Source organism: Elephas maximus, chromosome 6, assembly GCF_024166365.1.
Source record: "Elephas maximus indicus isolate mEleMax1 chromosome 6, mEleMax1 primary haplotype, whole genome shotgun sequence".
Classification (NCBI taxonomy): domain Eukaryota; kingdom Metazoa; phylum Chordata; class Mammalia; order Proboscidea; family Elephantidae; genus Elephas; species Elephas maximus.
Window position 1 is genome coordinate 95,443,347 of NC_064824.1, and position 22,694 is coordinate 95,466,040.

A 22,694-nucleotide genomic window follows, 5' to 3' on the forward strand; every position below is an offset into this window, starting at 1 on the left:
AATAAATTCATAAGAATAAGATTTTATATGATGATAAAACTTGTCATATAGAGATCTTTTTAAATACATTTAGCCATAATTTTATGAATGAAGATGGCTATTTTCATAACTGTTATTTGTTGGTTTACTTATTTACAGAAGGAAAGGCCTGTTTTACTCCTCTTCAGTAAGCTACCCAACAGCATAAACCTACAAGAGCCCAGGGAACAGTGATTTTCTGGGGGGGGTGGGGGGAGTGCTTTAGCGAATTTAATCTTCTCCAACTTTCTCTTTCATTTTGATATTTTTTCCCCTTACTTGGTTTCCCTTGTCACAGCACTGCTCTTGACACACACACTCAATTACTGCCTTAATGAGCCCCTGTTACTGAAGGGGGCATGTCTTATCCCCAGATATGTTGTGAGATGTGGCTCTTTGGGGCTGGGAGTACATTTCCCTCATCTGTGTCCCACATCCTCTGCCTTAGCCAAAGCCCTCATCTTTTCTTCCCTGGACATTGCAAATGTTTCTAGTCTGAACTGCCTCCAATATGTCTGGACTGCTATCAAAGCAATCTTTCTTACGTACAAATGGGGTCATTAGACACAACCGACCCTATACCCACTTATTATTCTTTAACAGCTTCTGAATGCCTGAGAAGAGAATTCCAACACCTTAGCAGAACAAGCAAGGTCTTTCAAGACGTGGCCTTCCTGTCTTTCAACCTCATTCCTCTCCGCTCCCCACCACACATCAGACGATCTGGCCTTCGGAGTCTGCTTTCAACACGTGCACATGTTTGTGTCTTTGTAAATGCCGTTCCCTTTTCCTGTCATGTCCTTCCTTAGTTCACCTTCTATCTTTCCACACCACACAATTCTGCCCACTTGACTAATTCCTACCATTCTTCCTTTGGTTGAAATGTCACCTCTTCTGGGGAACTCAGAGGATCAGTGCTTTCCTGACTCTACATCCACAGCCTAGTTGAAACCTCCATCATAACATATCTCACAATGGTCATTTGCTGCTGTTCTTATCTCCGCCACTAGGCTGGGAGCCCAGAATGTGATTGTTACCCAGCTCAACTTAATGTTGAACTGATGATGGTAAATCATTATATACTGCAAATCTCCCAGAATGCTCCATATAATTCACTTCAAACTTGAATTAAAATATGATTCCACTACAGACCATTTTACATTTTGGCTCATTCTCAGGCAAGGTTTTCAACTCTGTTGCACAACATTAGATGAATAAAACAAAATTCCTAATATAACACTGCCCTCATACTGTTCTTAACTCTTCATTCAGACATTTAAGACTCTCTTTAATTTGATTCTACTACCCACTATTAAGTAATAAAATTATAACTAACATTTATTGATATCTTAATATGTACCAGGCACTGTTCAAAGAGCTTTACATGAATTATCTTGTTTAATAAACGTAGTAGATATACTGATTTAACTCATACTCATCTGACTATATATGAAGTGCTTTACTAGTAATTAAATCATTCAATCCTCATAAGAAACCTATAGGTGGGAACTATTATTATGCCCATTTATCAGATGAGGAAACTGAGGTACAGAGAGATTGGGCAGTGGGTTCAAGGTTGCATGGCTCTTAAGTGAACAGCTTGGCCTGGAGCCCAGACAGTGGCCCACCAAGCATGTGCTCCCAGCCACCACAGTGTGCTGCCTCTGGACAGAGCCCAGCACCATCACACACCCTCACCTCTGTCAGGACAAGTTCTTCCTTGAGTTGTATTTTTTTCATCTTTTGTTTCTGATTTCCTGTCTGCTTGGGATGTCTGCCACCGTTTGCTCTACTCGAATAATTCTCACCCTTCAAAGCCTTCTTAAGACTCACCTTCTCCTTGAAGGCTTTTCAGAAAATGTTGGCCATCTTCGAGGTCTCTCCTTCCTGTCTATACTCTATGGCATATATTGTCTATAATATTTTGCCACTTAAGTCATGTTTCATTTAGAACTTTATTACACACAGTAAAGCCTGAGAAAGCGTGTAAGGTGGAACCCTTTGAGAGAAGGAAAACTCAAATATCTTCCACTAACAGTGATAGAAAAGTAGTAAGACTGCACTCTGTCAAAGGCAGAAAACTTGCAAGACTCAGGAAAACAAGGCAGTCTGTTGAGTTCCAGCTCTCACAGGTTTCACTATGTTATCTTGCATGGTTCTTTGTCTTAAATGGGCTGTGGTCCTCAACAAAATTAGCTACTTCACCCAAGTGATTTACTTCTTCTGAATTCCCCCATAGTACCCAGAATTGAAAGACACTATAGGGCCACTATGAGTCAGAATCGACTCAATGGCACTGGGCACTGGGTATAGATGCTTTATATATTCCTGCTGAATTGAAGCGCAGAATGAGGTCAGGCCCACTCTCTGTTGTGACAGATTTACTCAATCGCTACCTTATAACTGCATCATTAAAGCTAAGCAAGCACCCCATTAATTCTGAATTTGTCTAATTATGTTTCATTTTCCCTGCTTAACTAACATGGAAAAGAACAAAACAATATTAGAAAGCAGAATTAAGAATACAGTTTAATAATAAAGTTAATAATAAATAAAACCACTGAATAGGCCTCATCCTTATGTAGCTGAAAAATAAAATTGGTTCTTCCTTGTATCCATCATTAAAAGTCACTGAATTTATTTCAAATCTAATTTGCGCTTAGTGTAATGGTACAAATTCACCTAACCTCAATAAACGGGAACTATCTACGGCATGGCAGAGTCCGTTTGGCATGATTCCCATACGCGGCCATTACACTACCATATTTTTGCAGAAACCTACTTGGCTGTGTCGGCTCCGCTGGTTATTAGGGTGTTAATCAAAAGCTCATGTCCGTATCTTGCAGCCACATGGAGGGGAGTATTGCCGTCCTTATCCACACAGTCAATTTCGCCTCCTGAAAGAGATATGTTTATCACACAGGGTAACACAAGGACTTAGGTCGATTCAAACACTACAGTCTATGCTAGTCCTTCATGTTGACCAAACGTTGATTTCTTTTCCAAAGCAGTGTGCATCTCTGCCTGAAGTACAAGAATGCTTTTTAAGGGAACTAGTTGCCATCCAAATTATTATTATTATACATATTATACAACTTCCAGGCCATGACCCTGCTGGCTCTCATAATAAGATCATTATAAACTACTCACAATATCTATACAGCCCTTCATTCTAATGAATCCTACTATTGGTTTTTCAGACTACCAATTCCCATTTTTTTTTTTTTTTTCTAGCCAGGAGTATTGGTAAAACAGAGTTAGTAAGAATCTTTGCTACAGAATGAAGTAATTACCAAAAATGTGTAGGCTTTGCAAGGGGGCAAATACTTTAAAAACTGAAATTAGCACTCATATACAGGATTTAAGATGCTTCACTCTATACCCAAAACTTCTGAGTGTAGCATTTAACTTTAAGAATCAGTTAATTTGTTGCCAATAAGTTTTCACATTTAGCGTTTACAACATAACAGCTGTTTACAAAAAACATAATCCCTTTCTGACTTTGATGGGAAAAATAAATTGCAACATGAATACAAATACTGATCTTTTCTCAAATTTTTATTCCTAGGTACAGTTAATATTTTGAAAACCAGTTGTGTGAATAAAGACACTATGTAATTGTGCCTTTATTCTGTAATATTTACATACGTGTGTGTGTGTGCGTGTGTGTGTGTGTGTGTGTGTAATCTGGACGGCCTCTAACATATCTGGACTACTATTAGGGCAATCTTTCTCACATACAAATGGGATCATTAGACACAACCTACCCTACACCCACTTATTATTATTCTTTAACAGCTTCTGAATGCCTAAGAATGGAATTTCAATACCTTAGCAAGACAGGCAAGGTCTTTCAAAATGTGGCTTTCCTGCCTTTCCACCTCATTCCTCTCTACTCCCCACCCCCTCACACACACATCAAATGATCTGTGTGTATGTATATTTTATACATATATATATACACAGATATATACATATATACCTTACCCAGTACCCAGTGCCGTCGAGTTGATTCAGACTCATAGCGACCCTATAGGACAGAGTAGAACTGCCCCATAGAGTTTCCAAGGAGCACGTGGTGGATTCGAACTGCTGACCCTTTGGCTAGCAGCTGTAGCACTTAAGCACTATGCCACCAGGGTTTCCTATACATAAATATATAGGATATATATATATCAGGTGGCCAGGTGATATGTATATACATCAGATAACATATGAGAGGAACCCTGGTGGCATAGTAGTTAAAAGTCTGGCTGCTCACTGTTTACAATAGCAAAAAGACGGAAGCAACCAAGGTGTCCATCAATGGATGAATGGATAAATAAATTATGGTATATTCACACAACGGAATACTACGCATCGATAAAGAACACTGCGGAGTCTGTGAAGCATTTCATAACACGGAGGAACCTGGAAGGCATTATGCTAAGTGAAATTAGTCAGTTGCAAAAGGACAAATGTTGTATAAGACCACTATTATAAGAACTTGAGAAATAGTTTAAACTGAAAAGAAAACATTCTTTCGTGGTTACGAGAGGGGGGAGGGAGGGAGGGTGGGAGACGGGCATTCACTAATTAGATAGTAGATAAGAACTACTTTAGGTGAAGGGAAAGACAGCACATAATACAGGGGAGGTCAGCACAATTGGACTAAACCAAAAGCAAAAAAGTTTCCTGAATAAACTGAATGCTTCAAAGGCCAGTGTAGCAGGGGCAGGGGTCTGGGGACCATGGTTTCAGGAGACATCTAAGTCAATTGGCATAATAAAATCTATTAAGAAAACATTCTTCATCCCACTTTGAAGAGTGACATCTGGGGTCTCAAAAGCTAGCAAGCAGCCATCTAAGATACATCAATTGTTCGCAATCCACCTGGATCAAAGGAGAATGAAGAACACCAAGGACACAAGGCGATTACGAGCCCAAGAGACAGGGCCACATGAACCAGCGACTACATCATCCTGAGACCAGAAGAACTAGATGGTGCCCTGCTACAACTGATGACAGCCCTGACAGGGAACACAACAGAGAACCCCTGAGGGAGCAGGAGAGCAGTGGTATGCAGACCCCAAATTCTCATAAGACCAGACTTAATGGTCTGATTGAGACTAGAAGGACCCCGGTGGTCATGGCCCCCAGACCTTCTGTTGGCCCAGGACAGGAACCATTCCCGAAGCCAACTCTTCAGACATGGATTGGACTGGATAATGGGTTGGAGAGGGATGCTCGTGAGGAGTGAGCTTCTTGGATCAGGTGGAAACTTGAGACTATGTTGGCATCTCCTGCCTGGAGGGGAGATGAGAGGGTAAAGGGGGTTAGAAGCTGGCAAAATGGATACGAAAAGAGAGAGTGGAGGGAGAGAGCAAGCTGTCTCATTAGGGGGAGAGTAATTGGGAGTATGCAGCAAGGTGTATATGGGTTTTTGTGTGAGGGACTGACTTGATTTGTAAATTTTCACTTAAAGCACAATAAAAATTATTAAAAAAAAAAAAAGTCTGGTTGCTAACCAAAAGGTTGGCAGTTTGAATCCACTAACCACTCCTTGGAAACCCTGTTGGGCAGTTCTACTCTGTTGTATAGGGTAGCTATGAGTTGGAACTGACTCAGTGGCAGTGGGTTTGGTATATCTGTGTGTGTATGTGTGAATATATAGAAAAACCCATAAGTTTCTCCAAAGTGTTGATAGAAACTTTTGGGATGGATACACATGGGGGCAATCATGGGGGATCTTTTTAATGATTTAATTTTATAGTGAGCATGCACTAATTTTACAACCAAAGAAAATAATAAAGTAAAACTAGTTATTGTGATCTTCTAGGGACTCAAGGAATAAATTAGCTCACTGTGCTCTCAGTTTAGAAGCATCCAATTTAGAAAAAGTAATTTTTATGACCTGAGGGTAGCTTTGAGGACAGATAGACACCATGGGTAATTTAGAGCAATCCAGGGAACATGTATCTTCCTAAGAATTGCCCACAGTGGTAGGCCTGAAAGGTCCACTCAAGGACCTGATTCATAAAGGTGTGGAAGGCGGGTCCTCAGACTTCAGAAAGTCTTTGCCCTGAACAAACACTGTATCACTCCACACCCTTCACAGCCAAGTGCCACCAAAACTTTCTCAGGAAGTGTTAGGACCTCCACATTTGTCAATCTCAAATATGCCAAAAGCTGGGTAGAGAATTGTGAAAAATATTGACAAAGGTGGAAGAGAGGGCCTGAGCCGATATGTTTCTTGGTGTGACTATAGTTTCACAAGTCAATTTAAAACTTCAAAATATAGGCGATTTGTCTTCCACATATGCTTTTGTCATTTCAAATATATTTCAGAAAAACATCATAACTTAGTGAAGAAATAAAAAAGAAATCATGTATTTGTCATTTGGAAATATGTTTTATATTAAAGTAGGGCTTCTAACCCAAAACCCGTTGCTGTCGAGTCAATCTGACTTATAGCAACCCTGTAGGACAAAGTAGAACTGTTCCATAGGGTTTCCAAGGAGTGGCTGGTGGATTCAAACTGCCGACCTTTTGGTTAGCAGCCCAGCTCTTAACCACCGCACCACCAGGGCTCCAAAGTAGGGCCCCTAGATGAGTGGATTTCTATTTTATAGTCACTTCACTTGAAAATCTTTAGGACTTGTTTAAAATACAAATTAAATAACTTTAATAGTCTTTGAAGGTTGCACGTTAAATGTTGATGATTGGTGAGGAAAAGAAACATTTGTGAATTTCAGAGTATATTGAACATGGCAGAAAGTGTAATTTATGCAGCATTATCTAAGCGTCAATCTGAAATTAGTTTTTCATTGTACAAACAAGAATGGTCATCTTATTAAGCTGACTCAGAAAGATCGTGGGTCAAAAGGTCAAAAATCTCACAATGAGTCACCTTAACCTACCACTTAACTCTTCCTTTTCAGACTCTTTTAATTTTTAAAGCCTCTGTGAAGAAAACATTACTTTTGATACTTTTGGAACCTGATAGACAGCATCTAAGGCAGCTGCCTAGTGCCAATGGCTGGATGAAATGCCTGCCGATACAGTATTGTTTCTTTGTTCAGTTCCCTTCCCTCCCTGGCTGTGACAACACAACCTTAGACAACAAAATAAGTGATGTAATAGCAGAGGAAGTCTTTGCTTACTAAAAAAGAAAAAAAAAAATTTTTTTAAAGACTGTCTTAACAAAGCTATTTTGAAAAACAAAGGTATTATGAAGAACTACTAATAACCCTGACTGGAGAGCAGTCAGGGAAGCAGAGAAATTCATATAAAGTACAAATACCAGAGCAAATTAACAAGCCAATGAATAAGTAAATACAAAGAACGTTCCTCAGCCACATGTGTTCAGTTGGCTTAGGGGGGACATCTGATGTTCCCATGTCGTCCCAGCGTTTGGGATCCTGGAGGACAGAGCAGCTCCTGTTCCGCAGTGACCCACTCTGAAGAACTGACCTCAGGCCCTGAGGGTGTGAGCCTCTGGAGAAGTGAGGGTCCCGGCAGCAGCACAGGATTTTCCCCAGAAGGAAGCCAGCAAACAGGAGAAAAAAAAAGAGCTTCCTATTCTTCTCCCCAAAGGCATTTTAAAAAATGTCAAATGGAAGAACTTGCAGTTCTCACATGTGTAATGAATGCAGAGAATTGTCAGCAGAGAGAAGAAAACACCAAATCATCCTTTTACAAGAATAACTCTTCTAAATATAAGTGACTCTTAGAGTAAATAGAATTCAAGTTAAAAAAAAAAAAAGTTTGATACATGTCATTGTTTTTCCAGAGAACACATTTATAGTGTAGTGGTTCAGTCCCTGATGTTAGATTACCTGAGTTCCAATCCCTTTTCCTTGATGTACCATTTGTGCATTCCAACACTAATGACCACCTCTCTGCCTTGGTTTCCCCATGGTTGAATGGATTTGTGCCAAGTTCCTGGCACATTGTGAAAACTCAACAAATGTCAGCTTTGTCATTTATATTAAGTGCTACAGCTGCTAACCAAAAGTTCGGCAGTTCAAATTCACCAGGTGCTCCTTGGAAACTCTATGGGGCAGTGCTACTCTGTCCTACAGGGTCGCTATGAGTCGGAATCGACTTGATGGCAGTGGGTTTGGTTTGGTTTTTATGTATTATAGTTACTGTGCTCTCATCAATTCAGGCTCCTGGGCCCCACTAAACCCACAAGCAAGGTGCCAGGCCAGCCAAGGATGAGGCAGGCTCTGAAATAAGGCTCCTTGATCACAGAGGACAAGAGATGGGGTCTCTTTCAAGCCTAGGCCCAACTCAAAGGTCTAGCAAGAATGCCTAGGGCAGGGCATGGAAGTCTCTGGGCCCACAGGGCGGCTCTTGGAGAGGTCAAAGCAGCCAGCAACCTCCTGGGGCTATTGTAAGCACACTTGCATGACAGAGGGGACGGGGGTCATGGTCTTGATTCAAGGGAGATGGCCAATATGGTTTGGCATACAGGGATGAACCTGTAGGAAGGCAGCACCTATCTACAAGGTGAAAAACTGTTCTCTCTCCAACCTGGTCACTGGTGCTTGAAATTACTTTAACAGGAGACAACGCTTTTTATTCCATGGAGCTAGGGACCACTGACTAAATTCACATTAAATAAAAAAAAAAAAAAAACAAAAAAAAACCAGCCAAACATCTTCCTGGCTTTGTTGTTTGTTTTCTAAAAAGCAGTTGACAAATATAGTGGGATGAAGAAAGGGCTCAAAAGGGAGAGACTAGGGTTCCCCCCCTTTATTTACAATTAAAGTAGCCCTTTCAATAAAATGAATGTCAAAGGCATGTCGCATATTTCAAATTAGAAATAATGGGTGATGTGCAGTTAATTTCCATTTTACCTTCCTTGGCTCACTGGAAATTTGTTAGGATTTCTTTTACCCTATAACTTCACTGAAATGGTTATAAATTTCCTTTGCTTTCCTGCAGATATTTTGCTTTCTAAGCATAATTTTACAGGCTGGTCCTCCATCCAAATGTCAAATGACTTCTTAGTTTTATGACTTGAGTGCCTAAGACATAACTCAGTGCCAGTAACAATTCAAGTGTAAGCCATCCAAAATTTTTATAGAGGACAAAAAGATAGGTCCAAGAAAATCGACTGACATCACAATTTTGAAAAGCAGAAATGGGTCAACTACAAATCATTTTGGAACTGCTGAATTGACCTGGCATATCAGCATGAAATCTAGACTGAGTTTTTTTTTTTAATTGCTTCTAAGATTTGCTAAGATAACAAAAGTTTTGTTGCTAAGGTCAACCCACTCAGAGTTGCTAGCCGTGACCCACTAGGAGCACTGTGACTTACACCATGAAGAGACACTCCCCAGTACTGTGGCTACAGATACAACCCGATGGTCCAAATATACCTTTGTTATGAGCCTGGAAAATCACTGGATTATGTGACTTTCCAAGGTCTCTGTCAAGTCTGTGATTTTATGACTCTGTGTATTATGTACTCACCTTATCTTCCTCTGAGTCACCTCACTTTTCCTACCTTTACCCAAGTGGCTTTATGAGTTTTTACTTAAGGAGCTATACAAAAAAAAAAAAAAAACCAAAACCATTGCCATCGAGTTGATTCCAACTCATAGCGACCCTAGAAGACAGTGTAGAACTGCCCCACAGGGTTTCCAAGGAGCACCCAGTAGATTCAAACTGCCAACCCTTTGGTTAGCACCCATAGCACTTAACCACTACACCATCAGGGTTTCCTAAGGAACTATGGTGAATTTAAAATCTAAGAACAATTCAGATTTGCTGCTAGAACAGGTATGCTACTTAACTTTCTTAGTTTCAGAGTAAAAAGCACAGGATCCTGAGTCTATATATCATTTCCAGTTTCAAAACTCACACATTCTTTGCCTGAGTTGGACCTAACTATGAAACATAGTGGCTTCGCGTTCTCGCTTTTAAGACAGATGGTGATGATATGCCTGATGAAAAGCCCTAAGCAACGTAGGTCAAAAGATGGTGTAAAGCCTTGCTTACTAAAACTCCAAAACAAAGTATCATTTTTTTATGTTCAGATGAATGACAACTACCCAAAAAAACCCCAAACCCAGTGCTGTCAATTCCAACTCCCAGCGACCCTATAGGACAGAGTAGAACTGCCCCATAGAGTTTCCAAGGAGCGCCTGGCGGATTCAAACTGCCGACCCTTTGGTTAGCAGCCGTAGCACTTAACCACTACGCCACCAGGGTTTCCAAATGACAACTGAACTCACGCAAATCAGGAAACTGTTCAAATAAAACCACGCAGCTGAAGAATCTCTCTTACCATTCTGAATGAGGGTTTGTGACCGTGTGAACCTCCCATGGACAGCTGTCATGTGCAGTGGACTTTTGCCATCTTTACTCTAAAAAAAATAAATAAATAAATAAGGGAGACAGAAACAATGGAAGTGCTAATGAACCAGTGACACAAACCTGAAACACCCCTATGGATACCACTGGCAATGTCTTGAAAACACCAATTTGAATTAAAAATGTATGATCAAAAATTACAAAAGGCAATAGGTATAGTATATATGATCTCAAAAGTATAGTGCATATAATTTCCCAAAATACTATATAATATCACATTTTAAAGAAGTTTGGAAAAGTGAAAATTACTTTGGAGAAGAAATTGGAAATTTCTAAGTGCACTGACAATATTTATCCTACTCTGTTCCAAACTGAAACAATCATCTAAGACATTTGCCCTCTCCTGCGATCCACTTATTGATGAAAGAAGTTTTCTTCCAGGTCTTATTTTCAGCCTTTGTCTACAGAACAGAAGAAAGACAAATGATGTGTTAACTTTCATGGCCCTCTATGACCTGAGGTTGACTAAACTGTCATAAATCACTGCAACTCTCAACAACTGACCTGGGCCCTACACCATTCCCTAAATACTAATTCCATAGAAAAACAGCAATTTGATTGTTCCAAAAGAGAGCCTCTTACTTTACTTACCTCGTTAGAAATCATAGGATTAAGGCATGCAAACCATTCAGCAAATTGCTATTTTAATGGTCAGCTGGTAATGGGTGCTGAATTTATCTAAAACATAAAAATCCTTGCCATGTATTTATCATTCAAGATATAAAGTAGGAGACTTTTTCACAGATTAAGCCAAAACATGGAAAATGTGCAGAATAGATATACTTATCAACAATATACAGTACTTATTAAAATTTTATACTAAGTACCAAAGTTCTATACTTTTAATTAATATCCATTTACATAATTTATTCTGAAAGCGGTACTGCCCAAAAGAAAATATCACTGTTATTTTAGATCAAAAATATCCCCAACAAAGAGAATGTATTTTTTCATTCAAGTATTACAGTAAAAAAATTTTTATGTAACACTTCTCTAAGTATCAGGAGGGACATAAGTCTGAGATTTAAAATGAGGTTTCAAAAATGAGAGCTCAATTTTGTGTGGAAACCTACAAACCTGTGCTTAAAAATTACTCTTTGCTTTAAAAAAATTCACAACAACAAAATCCACAGTGGAAAATGAATAACCATTTAAATCAATATTTCTCAGAGTGGACCAAGAACCATTTGCTTCTGAATCACTCAAGAATCTTGTTAGAAACAGGAATTTCCGGGCCCTTACCCAGACCAGACCTACTGGATCAGAATTGGGGCAAGGGCGTCTCTGCTCTAATAAGCATAGCCCACTAAGATTTAACATCCACTGCTTTAGACTTTGGGCTTACATAGCTTATAAAGCCACAGGGTTTTAACAGAAGAACTTTGGTACACCCTATAAGTCTATTCCTTAAAAAGGGAGAAAGGAATTGTGCATAGTCTGTGCTGAGGGAGGAGATCACCAAAGTGGTAACTACATCTTGACTGGAAAAAAAAATATCACTAGAGTTCAGAGTTCTTGGGTAGATGGAAAAAAAATAATAAGATCTTTTCTCCATCTTAAATGATTATAACTTGGGTCAGAAAATACTGAGAAAAGAAGATGGAAGTAAGTTTGAAGCTTTGCTAGAAACGATATTTTTTAGAGGGAAAGGATCAGCAATCAAGAAAATGAGGATACAGTGTCATTACGGACCATGAGACACACAGTGGAAGAGAGTTCCTAAAAGTTTTGTGATTCCAGAGCTTGGTCTTGGCTGCCAGAATTCTAGACAGTTTAAAGGACTGAAAAGCCTGGGAACTACCTTGGAATAAAGATTAAAAACATGCCCCCTCAACAAAAAAGTGAAGACAGTCCAACTTTGTTGAGAAAGCAGAAATTACAGAGTTGACATTAACTTGTCCCTAGGTGGAGCTATTTCTTTAAATTTTGCTCCACTGGAAACCCCGATGGCCTAGTGGTTAAGAGCTACGGCTGCTAACCAAAAGGTCAGCAGTTGGAATCCACCAGGCGCTCCTTGGGAACTCAATGGGGCAGTTCTACTCTGTCCTATAGGCTTGCTATGAGTCGGAATCAACTCGTCAGCAACGGGTGTTTTTTTTTTTTTTAATGTTCTCTTAAATATAAAAATGTAAGTAATTAGCATTTAATTAAATATATATAAAACTACAAATACTTCAGTATTTAGATAATATTTTTATAAATATTTAACTAAGCACTTTTCCGTGCCTAGAAAAGAGCTCAAAGGCTTTACCAAGGAGTAACAACCAACTTGATGGTAGCTATCTAAACTGCAACTGCAGGCAGAGAGCCAAAGCAGAAATATCCTGTGTCTAGTGTGTGGTGGCATAGTGGTTAAGTGCTACGGCTGCTAACCAAAGGGTCAGCAGTTTTTTTTTTTTTTTTAGTGTGTGGTGGCATAGTGGTTAAGTGCTACGGCTGCTAACCAAAGGGTCAGCAGTTTGAATCTGCTAGGCACTCCTTGGAAACTCTATGGGGCAGTTCTACTCTGTCCTACAGGGTCGCTATGAGTCAGAATCGACTTGACGGCCCTGGGTTTGGTTTTTTGGTTTAGTGCGTAGCTGGAGCCCTGGCTGTTAACCAAAAGGTCAGCAGTTTGAATCCACCAGCTGCTCTTTAGAAACCATATAGGGCAGTCCTACTCTGTCCCATAGGGTCACTATGAGTCCGAATTGACTAGCTATCATCTACCACGTGTCTGTCAGGTTGTTGTGCTGTGGTGGCTTCTGTGTTGCTGTGATGCTGGAAGCCATGCCACTGGTATTTTAAATACTAGCAGGGTCACCCATGGTGAACAGGTTTTAGTGGAGCTTCCAGACTAAGACAGACTAGAAAGAAGGACCTGGTGGTCTATTTCTGAAAAAAATTGGCCAGTGAAAACCTTATGAATGGCAGCAGAACATTGTCTGATATAGTGCTGGAAGATGAGCCCCTCAGGTTGGAAGGCACTCAAAATACGACTGGAGAAGAGCTGCCTCCTCAAAGCAGAGTCAACTTTAATGACGTGGATGAAGTCAAGTTTTGGGACCTTCATTTGCTGATGTGGCACAACTCAAAATGAAAAGAAATAGCTGTAAATGTCTGTTAATAATCAGAACTTGGAATGTATGAAGTATGAATCTAGGAAAATTGGAAGTCGTCAAAAATAAAATGAAATGAATAAAGATCGATATCCTAGGCATTACTGAGCTGAAATGGACTGGTATAATCATATGGTTTACTATGCCAGGAATGACAAATTGAAGAGGAATGGTGTCACATTCATCATCAAAAAGAACACTCCAAGATCCATCCTGAAGTACAATGCTGTCAGTAATAGGACAATATCCTCATGCCTACAAGTAAGACCAGTTAATATGACTATTAAACCACTAAAGCCAAAGATGAAAAAATTGAAGATTTTTACCAACTTCTGCAGTCTGAAATTGATCAGACGTGCAGTCAAGATGCATTGATAATTACTGGTGATTGGAATGAGAAAGTTGGAAACAAACAGACAAAAAAAGGAACAGTAGTTGGAAAATTGGTAGTCAGGAAAGGTGTGCGTCAGGATTGTATCTTCTCACCATACCTATCCAATCTGTATGCTGAGCAAATAATCAGAGAAGCTGGACTATATGAAGAAGAAAGCATCAGGATTGGTGGAAGACTCATTAACAACCTACAATATGCAGATGACACAACCTTGCTTGCTGAAAAGGGAGAGAACTTGAAGCTTACTGATGAAGGTAAAAGGCTACAGCCTTCAGTATGGATTACACCTCAACATAAAGAAAACAAAAATCCTTACAACTGTACCAACAAGCAACGTCATGATAAACGGAGAAAATATTGAAGCTGTCAAGGGTTTCATTTTACTGGAATGTACAATCTATGCCCATGGAAGCAGCAGTCAAGAAATCAAATGCCATATTCCACTGGGCAAATCTGCTGCAAAAGACCTCTCGAAAGTGTTCAAAAGCAAAGAGGTCACTTTGAGGACTAAGGCGCACCTGATTCAAGCCATGGTTTTTCAATTGCCTCATATGCATGTGAAAGCTGGACAATGAATAAGGAAGACCGAAAAAAAAAAAAAAAAAGAATTGATGCCTTTGAATTATGGTGTTAGTAAAGAATACTGAATATACCATGGACTATAAGAAGAACAAACAAGTCTGTCTTGGAAGAAATACAGCCAGAGTGCTCCTTGGAAGCGAAGATGATGAGACTTTGTCTCAAGTACTTCGGACATGTTATCAGGAGGGACCAGTTCCTGGAGAAGGACATCATACTTGGTAACGTAGACAGTCAGCAGAAAAAGAGGAAGACCTTCAATAAGATAGATTGACACAGTGGCTGCAACAATGGACTCAAACATGGTGACAATTGTGAGGATGGTGCAAGACTGAGCAGTGTTTGGTTCTGTTGTACACAGGGTAGCTATGAGTCTGACCCAACTCAACAGCACCTAACAACACAACAACAGTGTATAATTTAAGGAGCCCTCGTGGCACAGTGCTTAAAGTGCTTGACTGCTAACAGAAAGGCTGGTGGTTTGAACCCATCAGCCACTCCACAGGAGAAAGATGTGGCAGTCTGTTTCCATAAAGATTTACAGCCTTGGAAACCTGATGGAGCAGTTTTACTCTGCCTTATAGCTTTTTTTTTTTTTTTATATAGCTTAGAAAAACCAGACGCTCCCTGGAAACTCTATGGGGCAGTTCTACTCTGCCCTGTAGGGTCGCTATGAGTCGGAATCGACTTGACGGCAGTGGGTTTTTTTGTTTTTAAAGCTTAGAAACCCTGGCGGCATAGTGGCTAAATGCTACGGCTGCTAACCAAGAGGTCAGCAGTTCAAATCCACCAGATGCTCCTTGGAAACTCTATGGGGCAGTTCTTCTCTGTCCTATATGGTCACTATGAGTTGGAATCAACTCAATGGCAACAGAGGATAGAGAAAGTTAGGTAAAATGTAATGAATGGCTATATAGCCCGTGGTTGTGCTTGCTTCAGATCTATCCTTGCAGATCTTTGCCTAGGTACATCCATGACTGAGTCCAGGCCTTAGATGACTTTTTCTCTTAGGGACAGGGGTAGCAGGAGGTAGGGGCAGAAAGGATTACGAGTATCATGCCAGCCATTTTTTGGCTGCTTTGTTTACATGGTATGAATGCAAAGGAAGCTCATTATTTAAAAAAGCCATTAAAAACCAATGAAGGTCAAAAGGATAGTACATTTCACTTAGCCTTTAAAAGTCAGAACTCAAAATATTAGGGTGAGATGAGGGATCCCACTGCGTTCACTATCTGCCTGAGGAATTTTGCACGCAGGGAGACTTGCTGTTGTTGCTAGAACCTCAAAGATAAGACAAGCTTTGTATTCTGAAAAGAGAGGATATGATCAATTCTTCCATTTAATCAAAGCTTTGCTCTCATCATTTTTTTTTTTTTAATTTCTAGTCTCCTCCCAATTTCTTAATACATTTTTCTACCAGATTTAGGGCTTTGAAAATTTTGTTATTTTGGTAATTAATTTAACTAAGCAAGATGCTCTTCTATGGATTTAGGAATGGTTTCATCAAAAGTCATAAAGAAAAATGATGAGGATTATGATATTTTATGAAAAATAAAAGTAATCTTTCAAGGCAGAACCTAGCATTGTCCAAAGAAGCTTAGTTTTTGGACTTAAAGGAGTATTTCAATTTACTTGACTACCCTTCTCCTCAGAAATCCATTCATTCTTTTCTCCCACTCCTGATGTCTACTTTCTTCATCCTACAACATCCCACAAACTTTCCCTAAATTTACAGATATCATTACTTCCCAGAAACTTGAAAGCATTGTATTTTTTTTTGGCATAGCCCCTCCTGTAGGCATACGACTCCATGGAGGGCAATAAAACCATTAAGGGAATAATACTAAGGCCAGCCTGGGAGGTCAAATATAGTCAGAAACCCAGTAAGCGAAAAAAAAAAAAAAAAAAAAAACAGAAAAAACAAAAACCCAAACCCTTTGCCATCGAGTCAATTTTGACTCATAGTGACCCTATGGGACAGAGCAGAACTGCCACATCAGGTTTTCGAGGAGCAGCTGTTGGATCCGAACTACTGACCTTTTGGTTAGCAGCCAAACTCTTAACCACTATGCCACCAGAAGCCCAGTTAAGTGTGTCATAACTCAATGGAAAAGCCATCTAAAACTCTGGCTGGAAAAAAAAAAAAAAGGCATACATAATACAATTTGTTTATGTATGCTTGTTTGTTTGTTTGTTTTAATGATTCTAAAAGCCAGAGACGGAATGTGAATGGCTCAGATGTTCATTTCCCTCCTTTCGGCGCTTCCTCACAAAGTTTCAAGTTCCACATCCCCATCACTGTCACTCTTGTCTATTCCAGTTTCCATCTCCAGTCTCAGCAATAGGACCCATTTTATAATTTGGTCCTAGTACATACAAAGAAGAAAGCTGGTCCACATCAGCAGAGATGTCACAGGCTTCAGCTCTGGCTTCTTAGGGTTAAATGGTCTAAGGGCCCATGGACAGAAAAAGAATTGAGACCATGGCAGGCTAATGTTAGTGACCAGGAGGTAGGCAACCTGACAACAGTTAACTTCTGAGTCTAACTTTCTAAGATGTATCCAGCATGGCTGTCTTCAGTGCCTACTTTACCACTTGCTTTAAATGTTTGCAAAAAGAACCTGGAGATGCTACAAAAACTACAACGAGGTCTATAATAGAATTGAAAGATTATTTTATAATTTCTCATGCTCTTCCTATTTGTGAATTACAAGAGAACCTTCAATGGATTATTTTATACAGGATTGTGTCTTTATTATTGCAACACAATTAAGGTGCTACTACAAAGTCAAAGGCAGGGCCATGGTCAACCTAAGCAAAATAAGGGGCTGAAAAATGTATACAAAACACAAATCACTCCTCCTCTCTGAATCTATCTTGTAATTGCTGAGACTCATGAAGACATCATTTTAGTGTTTTGTGAGAACAGAACAAAGTAAACATGCTGGTGGGTTTTGGCTACATTTCAATATGCTATTTTCCTCAAACTTTGGAAAATCGAAACAAATAGAAATTATCTTGCAATCTATAAACACTTTCAAAATCCAAGGAGCAATGTTATACAGAGAGATAACAGCTTCAATTGGAAAGCTATCTCCAGAGTCAGACAGCGTGGCTCTACAGAAATGTCAGGTGGTCGGTGTGCTCAGAGTGCATCTGAAATAACTAAGGCAAATTCAAAGAGAACTAGGAAATCGGAGAATGGAAACAGAGTAGATGGAGGGAGACTGAGGAAGAAGGCTAGCTCTGATTCAGAATCTCATTTATACAGATTATATAATACATACATCAAGCCTCAGAATTTAAATGACATTTCTTGTATTCTGTTCCTGATTAGCAGTCCAAAGGGAAAAAAATCAAACATTAAAATTAGGTAACTATGCTTTCGAGGTTCATTCGGTGGGGAGAAGAGAAGGCTGACATAAACCAATGCACCATATATAGCTGAAGCTCCTCATCCAATCTGAACTGACCAATAGTCAGTTAACTGGAAGCAGTAGATAGGCGTGTCCGAAAGTGGCCTTCTAGCCTCCATTACCAGGTATGCTGAGATCATCAGTCAGTATGCTTTACAGAGGTCACAGACAGCATCAGACAGCCCAGTGAACTAATTAAGCAGAAGTTAGTAAAGGGAGCTTTTTTTTTTTTTTAACTCCAATGATTTTCCTTCCTTGGAAGGATTCAGAGGACATCTATCAGACATCAGGATAACTAAATTGGAGATGACAAGTCATGGGGACAATAGTGGTTTGGCCACCTGTTTGCTTCCTACCCCTTACCACCATCCTCTGTGACTTCAACCCACATGATGACCCTTTCCCCACCTTGGACCACAGTTCCTTGACCTCCTCCATGCCCCCAAAGATCTTCACCTTGCCATCTCTTTGGGCCTTGGAAAGGTTCCACTTACAAGATCAGGAACTCTGAAATTCTCATCATCTATTTTACATTTTCATTTACGCTTGCTATTTAAACTTCATGGAAACACCGCACTCCCCTAGTTCTCCTATCTTCTCTAACTCTCCTTCTTTCACCACTTTCTCTGGCTTTTCTCCCCATCCTGTGTATAAAGGAGTCCTCTGTCCCCTTCTCTACTCAGGCTCTACTCACTCCTTGGGTGATCTCATCCTTTCCTCCCAGTTTCAACTATCACCTCTATACGAAAGAGGCGACTCAAAATTTTTTTCTTCTCTATCACTCTCCTAGGCTAGAGTATCACATTTTCCACGACTGGTTTTCTCAGACTGGCTATACCAAAGGTTTAAAATCAGCTTCTCAAAAACTAAACTCATTTTACCTCCTAAGCCTACTCTTCTTCCTGACATTCCTCCTAAAAACAGCAATCATTTATCAAGCGCTTACCATGTGGAAGACTCTAAGTAATGTAATGTATGTGTGATAATTCATTTAATTCTCACAATAGTTCCATGAAAAAGATACTATTATTTCTCCAATTTTATAGAGAAACAAACTGAGACATACGGAGAGGTTATTTATGATTGCATTACAAAAGTTAAGGCTAGGACTAAATTCTAGGCAGGCTAGCCCAGAACTGAACACTTAACCACTACACTGAGCCAGATTTCCACCCTTGCATTCATCAACGCCTCCATCTCTAGCCCAACCCAGATCTGCTGCTTTTCTTTCAGCAAATTCTCTCCCTTCTGTTGGCTCCTCCCCACTCCCCTGTCTTCATTACCTTTTATCCAGATCAGTTTTATTTACTGCCAGTTATCCTCTACTCAAGGACTTCTGGTGAAGCAATGGTTAAGTGCCCAACTGCTTACCGAAAGGTTGGAGGTTGGAACCCAGCAATGGCTCTGCCGGAGAAAAGACTTGGCAATCTGCTCCTTTAAAGATTACAGTCTAGGAAACCTATGGGGCAGTTCTACTCTGTCCTACAGGGTCACTGTAGGGTCACTATGAGCTGGAATAGGCTGTACAGCACACAATAACAACAATCCTCTAATCATCTCCCTCTCTAGTCCCATTACATCTGGATTGTATTTTTTCCAAAAGGAAAATAGCTTATTTTTCTTCTGGGAATCAAAATAACACATGCTCATTGCTTCAAATATAAACGATTTATATATATAAAGCTACAAATCAGATCACATGCCCTCGGTAGCATTAATTTAGGCCTTCCTTTGAATTCTCAACAGCTCTGCCCTATTAGCTCAACATTCATGTCAGTATTAGAACCTGAACTGAGTCAACACCCCTGAGACTCAGTATTTGCCATGGAACATTCACTAAGCTACCAAGGGCAGGAGTCTCAGTGCCTTCTAGCTGGTACCACCATTGCTGCAGAAACAAGAACTGCACTCCCACAGCCAAGTGTCCACAGCATCCTGATGAAGAATAAGCCTGTGTGAGTCAGACTCCTCAGGGTTAAAAATCACTAGACATGATATAATTTACAGCAGTTGATTTTGTACAAACTGAGGCTCAATGCAAAGGTATTTAACACAGAGACTGAGTCTCGTACCTGGATGTTAACATCCGCCCCGTTGTTGACTAGCAGTTCAAGACACAAAGCACCATGAGTGGAGGCAGCAGCAAAATGCAAAGGGGTGAACCCGTTGTTGTTTGGCTGGTTCACGTTAGCACCATAGTCAATCAGCTCGTTAACTACAGCATCCTGGCCATTGTAGCAGGCGATGTGAAGGGCAGTATTTCCATAGACGTTGATTTCGTCAATCTGCAAATGAGTCCAACACAATGCAATTAAAATCTCTGGAGCCAATTTACTCCATTTTTCAGTAAAAGCCTAATGGCTGTGGCTAGAGAAAGAAAATGTCCATCCATCAACCTAATTATTCAGGGCTCACTCTGCACTTGCCCCTGCAAGCTCAGCTAGGTAATGCCTTTCGCCCCGAGGCAAAGACCAGCAAAAAGGGAATGTGACAAAAAGTGAACCCAGAAGGAAGAGTTAGAGGTTTCAACTTATAGAAAGACATTTTTAGACAAAGCAAAGGATGAAGGGTAAAAGGCAAAGCTGCCTCAAAAGGCCAGAGGAGAACTGAGTCAGGGGAATGAGAAAAAAGCTCCAAACTCAAGGGTTGGAGTGCACGGACCATAAAGAGAAAGGGGTGGGGGGTACGCAGCGGAGGTGGCTGCAGAACCTAATCACGGAAATTATGCTCAGAACTCACTTTGGGTCTCGCCCTGCCCGACTTCTCCCAAAGCTGCATCTAGTAGCAGAGCAGCAGAGCTTGCCTGGGGTCTCTAGCACGTGACTCCCTATTGCTGACCCAGGCCTGCCTCAGCTGTTGGGTTTTCACCAACATCATCAGAGCAGGGAGCACTGATGATGCAGCAGCAGTTCCAATCCACCAGCTGCTGCTTAGAAACCCCGGGGCAGTTCTACTCTGTCCTACAGGGTCCCTATGAGCAGGAATTGACTGGATGACAGCAAGTTTTGTTTGTTTGTTTTCGTCATCTCAGCAGAGCAACTGGTTTTCCCTTGCTCTGGGGCAGGGAAGTTCTGGTCCCTCATCACTGCTTGTTCTCTGCACTCTCTTTCTAGATTTGAAGGTGAACTGGGTTGGGGAACCCTAACTGATTCTGGGCGCACTTCACATACACACACACACATGCACACACTATCCGGTCCAGTCTGGTTGCTGTTGAGCTGACTCCAGCTCACGGCAACCTCATGTGTGTCAGAGTAGAACTGTGCTCCACAGAGCTCTGAATGGCTGATTTTTCAGAAGTAGGTCACCAGGCCTTTCTTCTGGGGGGATGGACTGGGTGGACTCGAACCTCTAACCTTTTGGTTAGCGGCTAAGTTAACCAATTAGTTAGTGTACTGTTAACCAACTGCACCAACCAGATATATATTTATATTTTAAATAGACATATATACATATGCGTGCAGATATACATACACACACACGTACACATACATAAACCTCCCCCCCAAAAATAAAAATAAAACCCATTGTCATGGATTTCAACTCATAGCGACCTTATAGGACAGAGTAGAACTGCCCCATAGGGTTTCCAAGGAATAGCTGGTGGATTCAAAAGGACGACCTTTTGATTAGCAGCCATAGCTCTTAACCACTGCACCACCAGGGCTCCATATATATACATACATACATACATATACACATGTATATACATATAAATACATAGTATACGTAATGTGCATGTTTATATATTTCTATATCTACATAGATATAGAAAATTACCCTATTTCTAGTTTTCCACTACTTAGTAAATGACCCCATTGCCCTTCTGTTGCCCATGTAAACTCGAAAAAACAGGATAAAAGAAAATGTTTTCACTTGAATTAAAATGGAAACACGTTTTAATTCAGAACAATAGAAAACCCACAAATGCATAGGCCATGTGGTGGTGCATTAATATATGCTAATCGTAGCTCACCTCCACCCCCAGATTCAGGAGGTGTTTGACAACATTGATCTGTCCATTGGAGGCTGCGGCGTGCAGGGGCGTGTAACCCTTCTTATCCTTACATGTCACTTCTGCGCCATGGTTAATGAGCAATGCCACAACGTCCAGGTGGCCTTTACAAACAAAACAGCAGAAAACATCGTTAACCTTTATAGGACAATTTGACGATTCATTTTACCTAAATTATCACCATTAGTTTTTACTGCCACCAGGATTTTGCTAAGCCATTTATAAAAGCTGGTTCATGGCAAAAATTCAACAAATATTTACTGAGTATCTACTATGTATCAGACATTAAGCAAATGCTGCAGGAAGAAGAAAGATGATCCAAATGTGAGCCTTCTCTTCAAGAGGACTTAGTAAAGAGAGCTGATGCCTGTCCACAAACAATGACAAGCCTGGGCTAATGCGTTTGTACTGCAGCCTAAGAAAACACTGTGTTAAAAATGAAAGCAAAAGACATGGATTGGACTGGACAATGGGTTGGAGAGGGATGCTGGTGAGGAGTGAGCTGCTTGGATCAGGTGGACACTTGACACTATGTTGGCATCTCCTGCCTGGAGGGGAGATGAGAGGGTAGAGGGGGTTAGAAGCTGGGGAAATGGACACAAAAAGAGAGAGTGGAGGGAAAGAGCAGGCTGTCTCATTAGTGGAAGAGTAATTGTGAGTATGTAGCAAGGTGTACATAAGTTTTTGTGTGAGAGACTGACTTGATTTGCAAACTTTCACTTAAAGCACAATAAAAATTATAAAAAAAAAAAAATGAAAGCAAAGCTTTTGCCATGCCTCACTAAAAAGTCAATGATAATTTGGTT

At 40.4% G+C, this 22,694-nt stretch overlaps 1 protein-coding gene across 4 annotated transcripts in view; it reads right to left on the bottom strand.

The window, feature by feature from the left end:
* ANKRD44 (ankyrin repeat domain 44) overlaps positions 1–22,694 on the bottom strand; it is a 381,499-nt gene that overhangs the window by 124,016 nt on the left and 234,789 nt on the right. For all 4 annotated transcript variants that reach the window (XM_049888893.1, XM_049888894.1, XM_049888892.1 and 1 more), the window contains exons 7-10: positions 21,850–21,992; positions 19,946–20,158; positions 10,301–10,379; positions 2,801–2,915 (exon numbers count right to left, since the gene is read on the bottom strand). In XM_049888893.1, the coding sequence (XP_049744850.1) occupies positions 2,801–2,915; positions 10,301–10,379; positions 19,946–20,158; positions 21,850–21,992 (550 nt within the window). The remainder of the gene's footprint in view (positions 1–2,800; positions 2,916–10,300; positions 10,380–19,945; positions 20,159–21,849; positions 21,993–22,694) is intronic.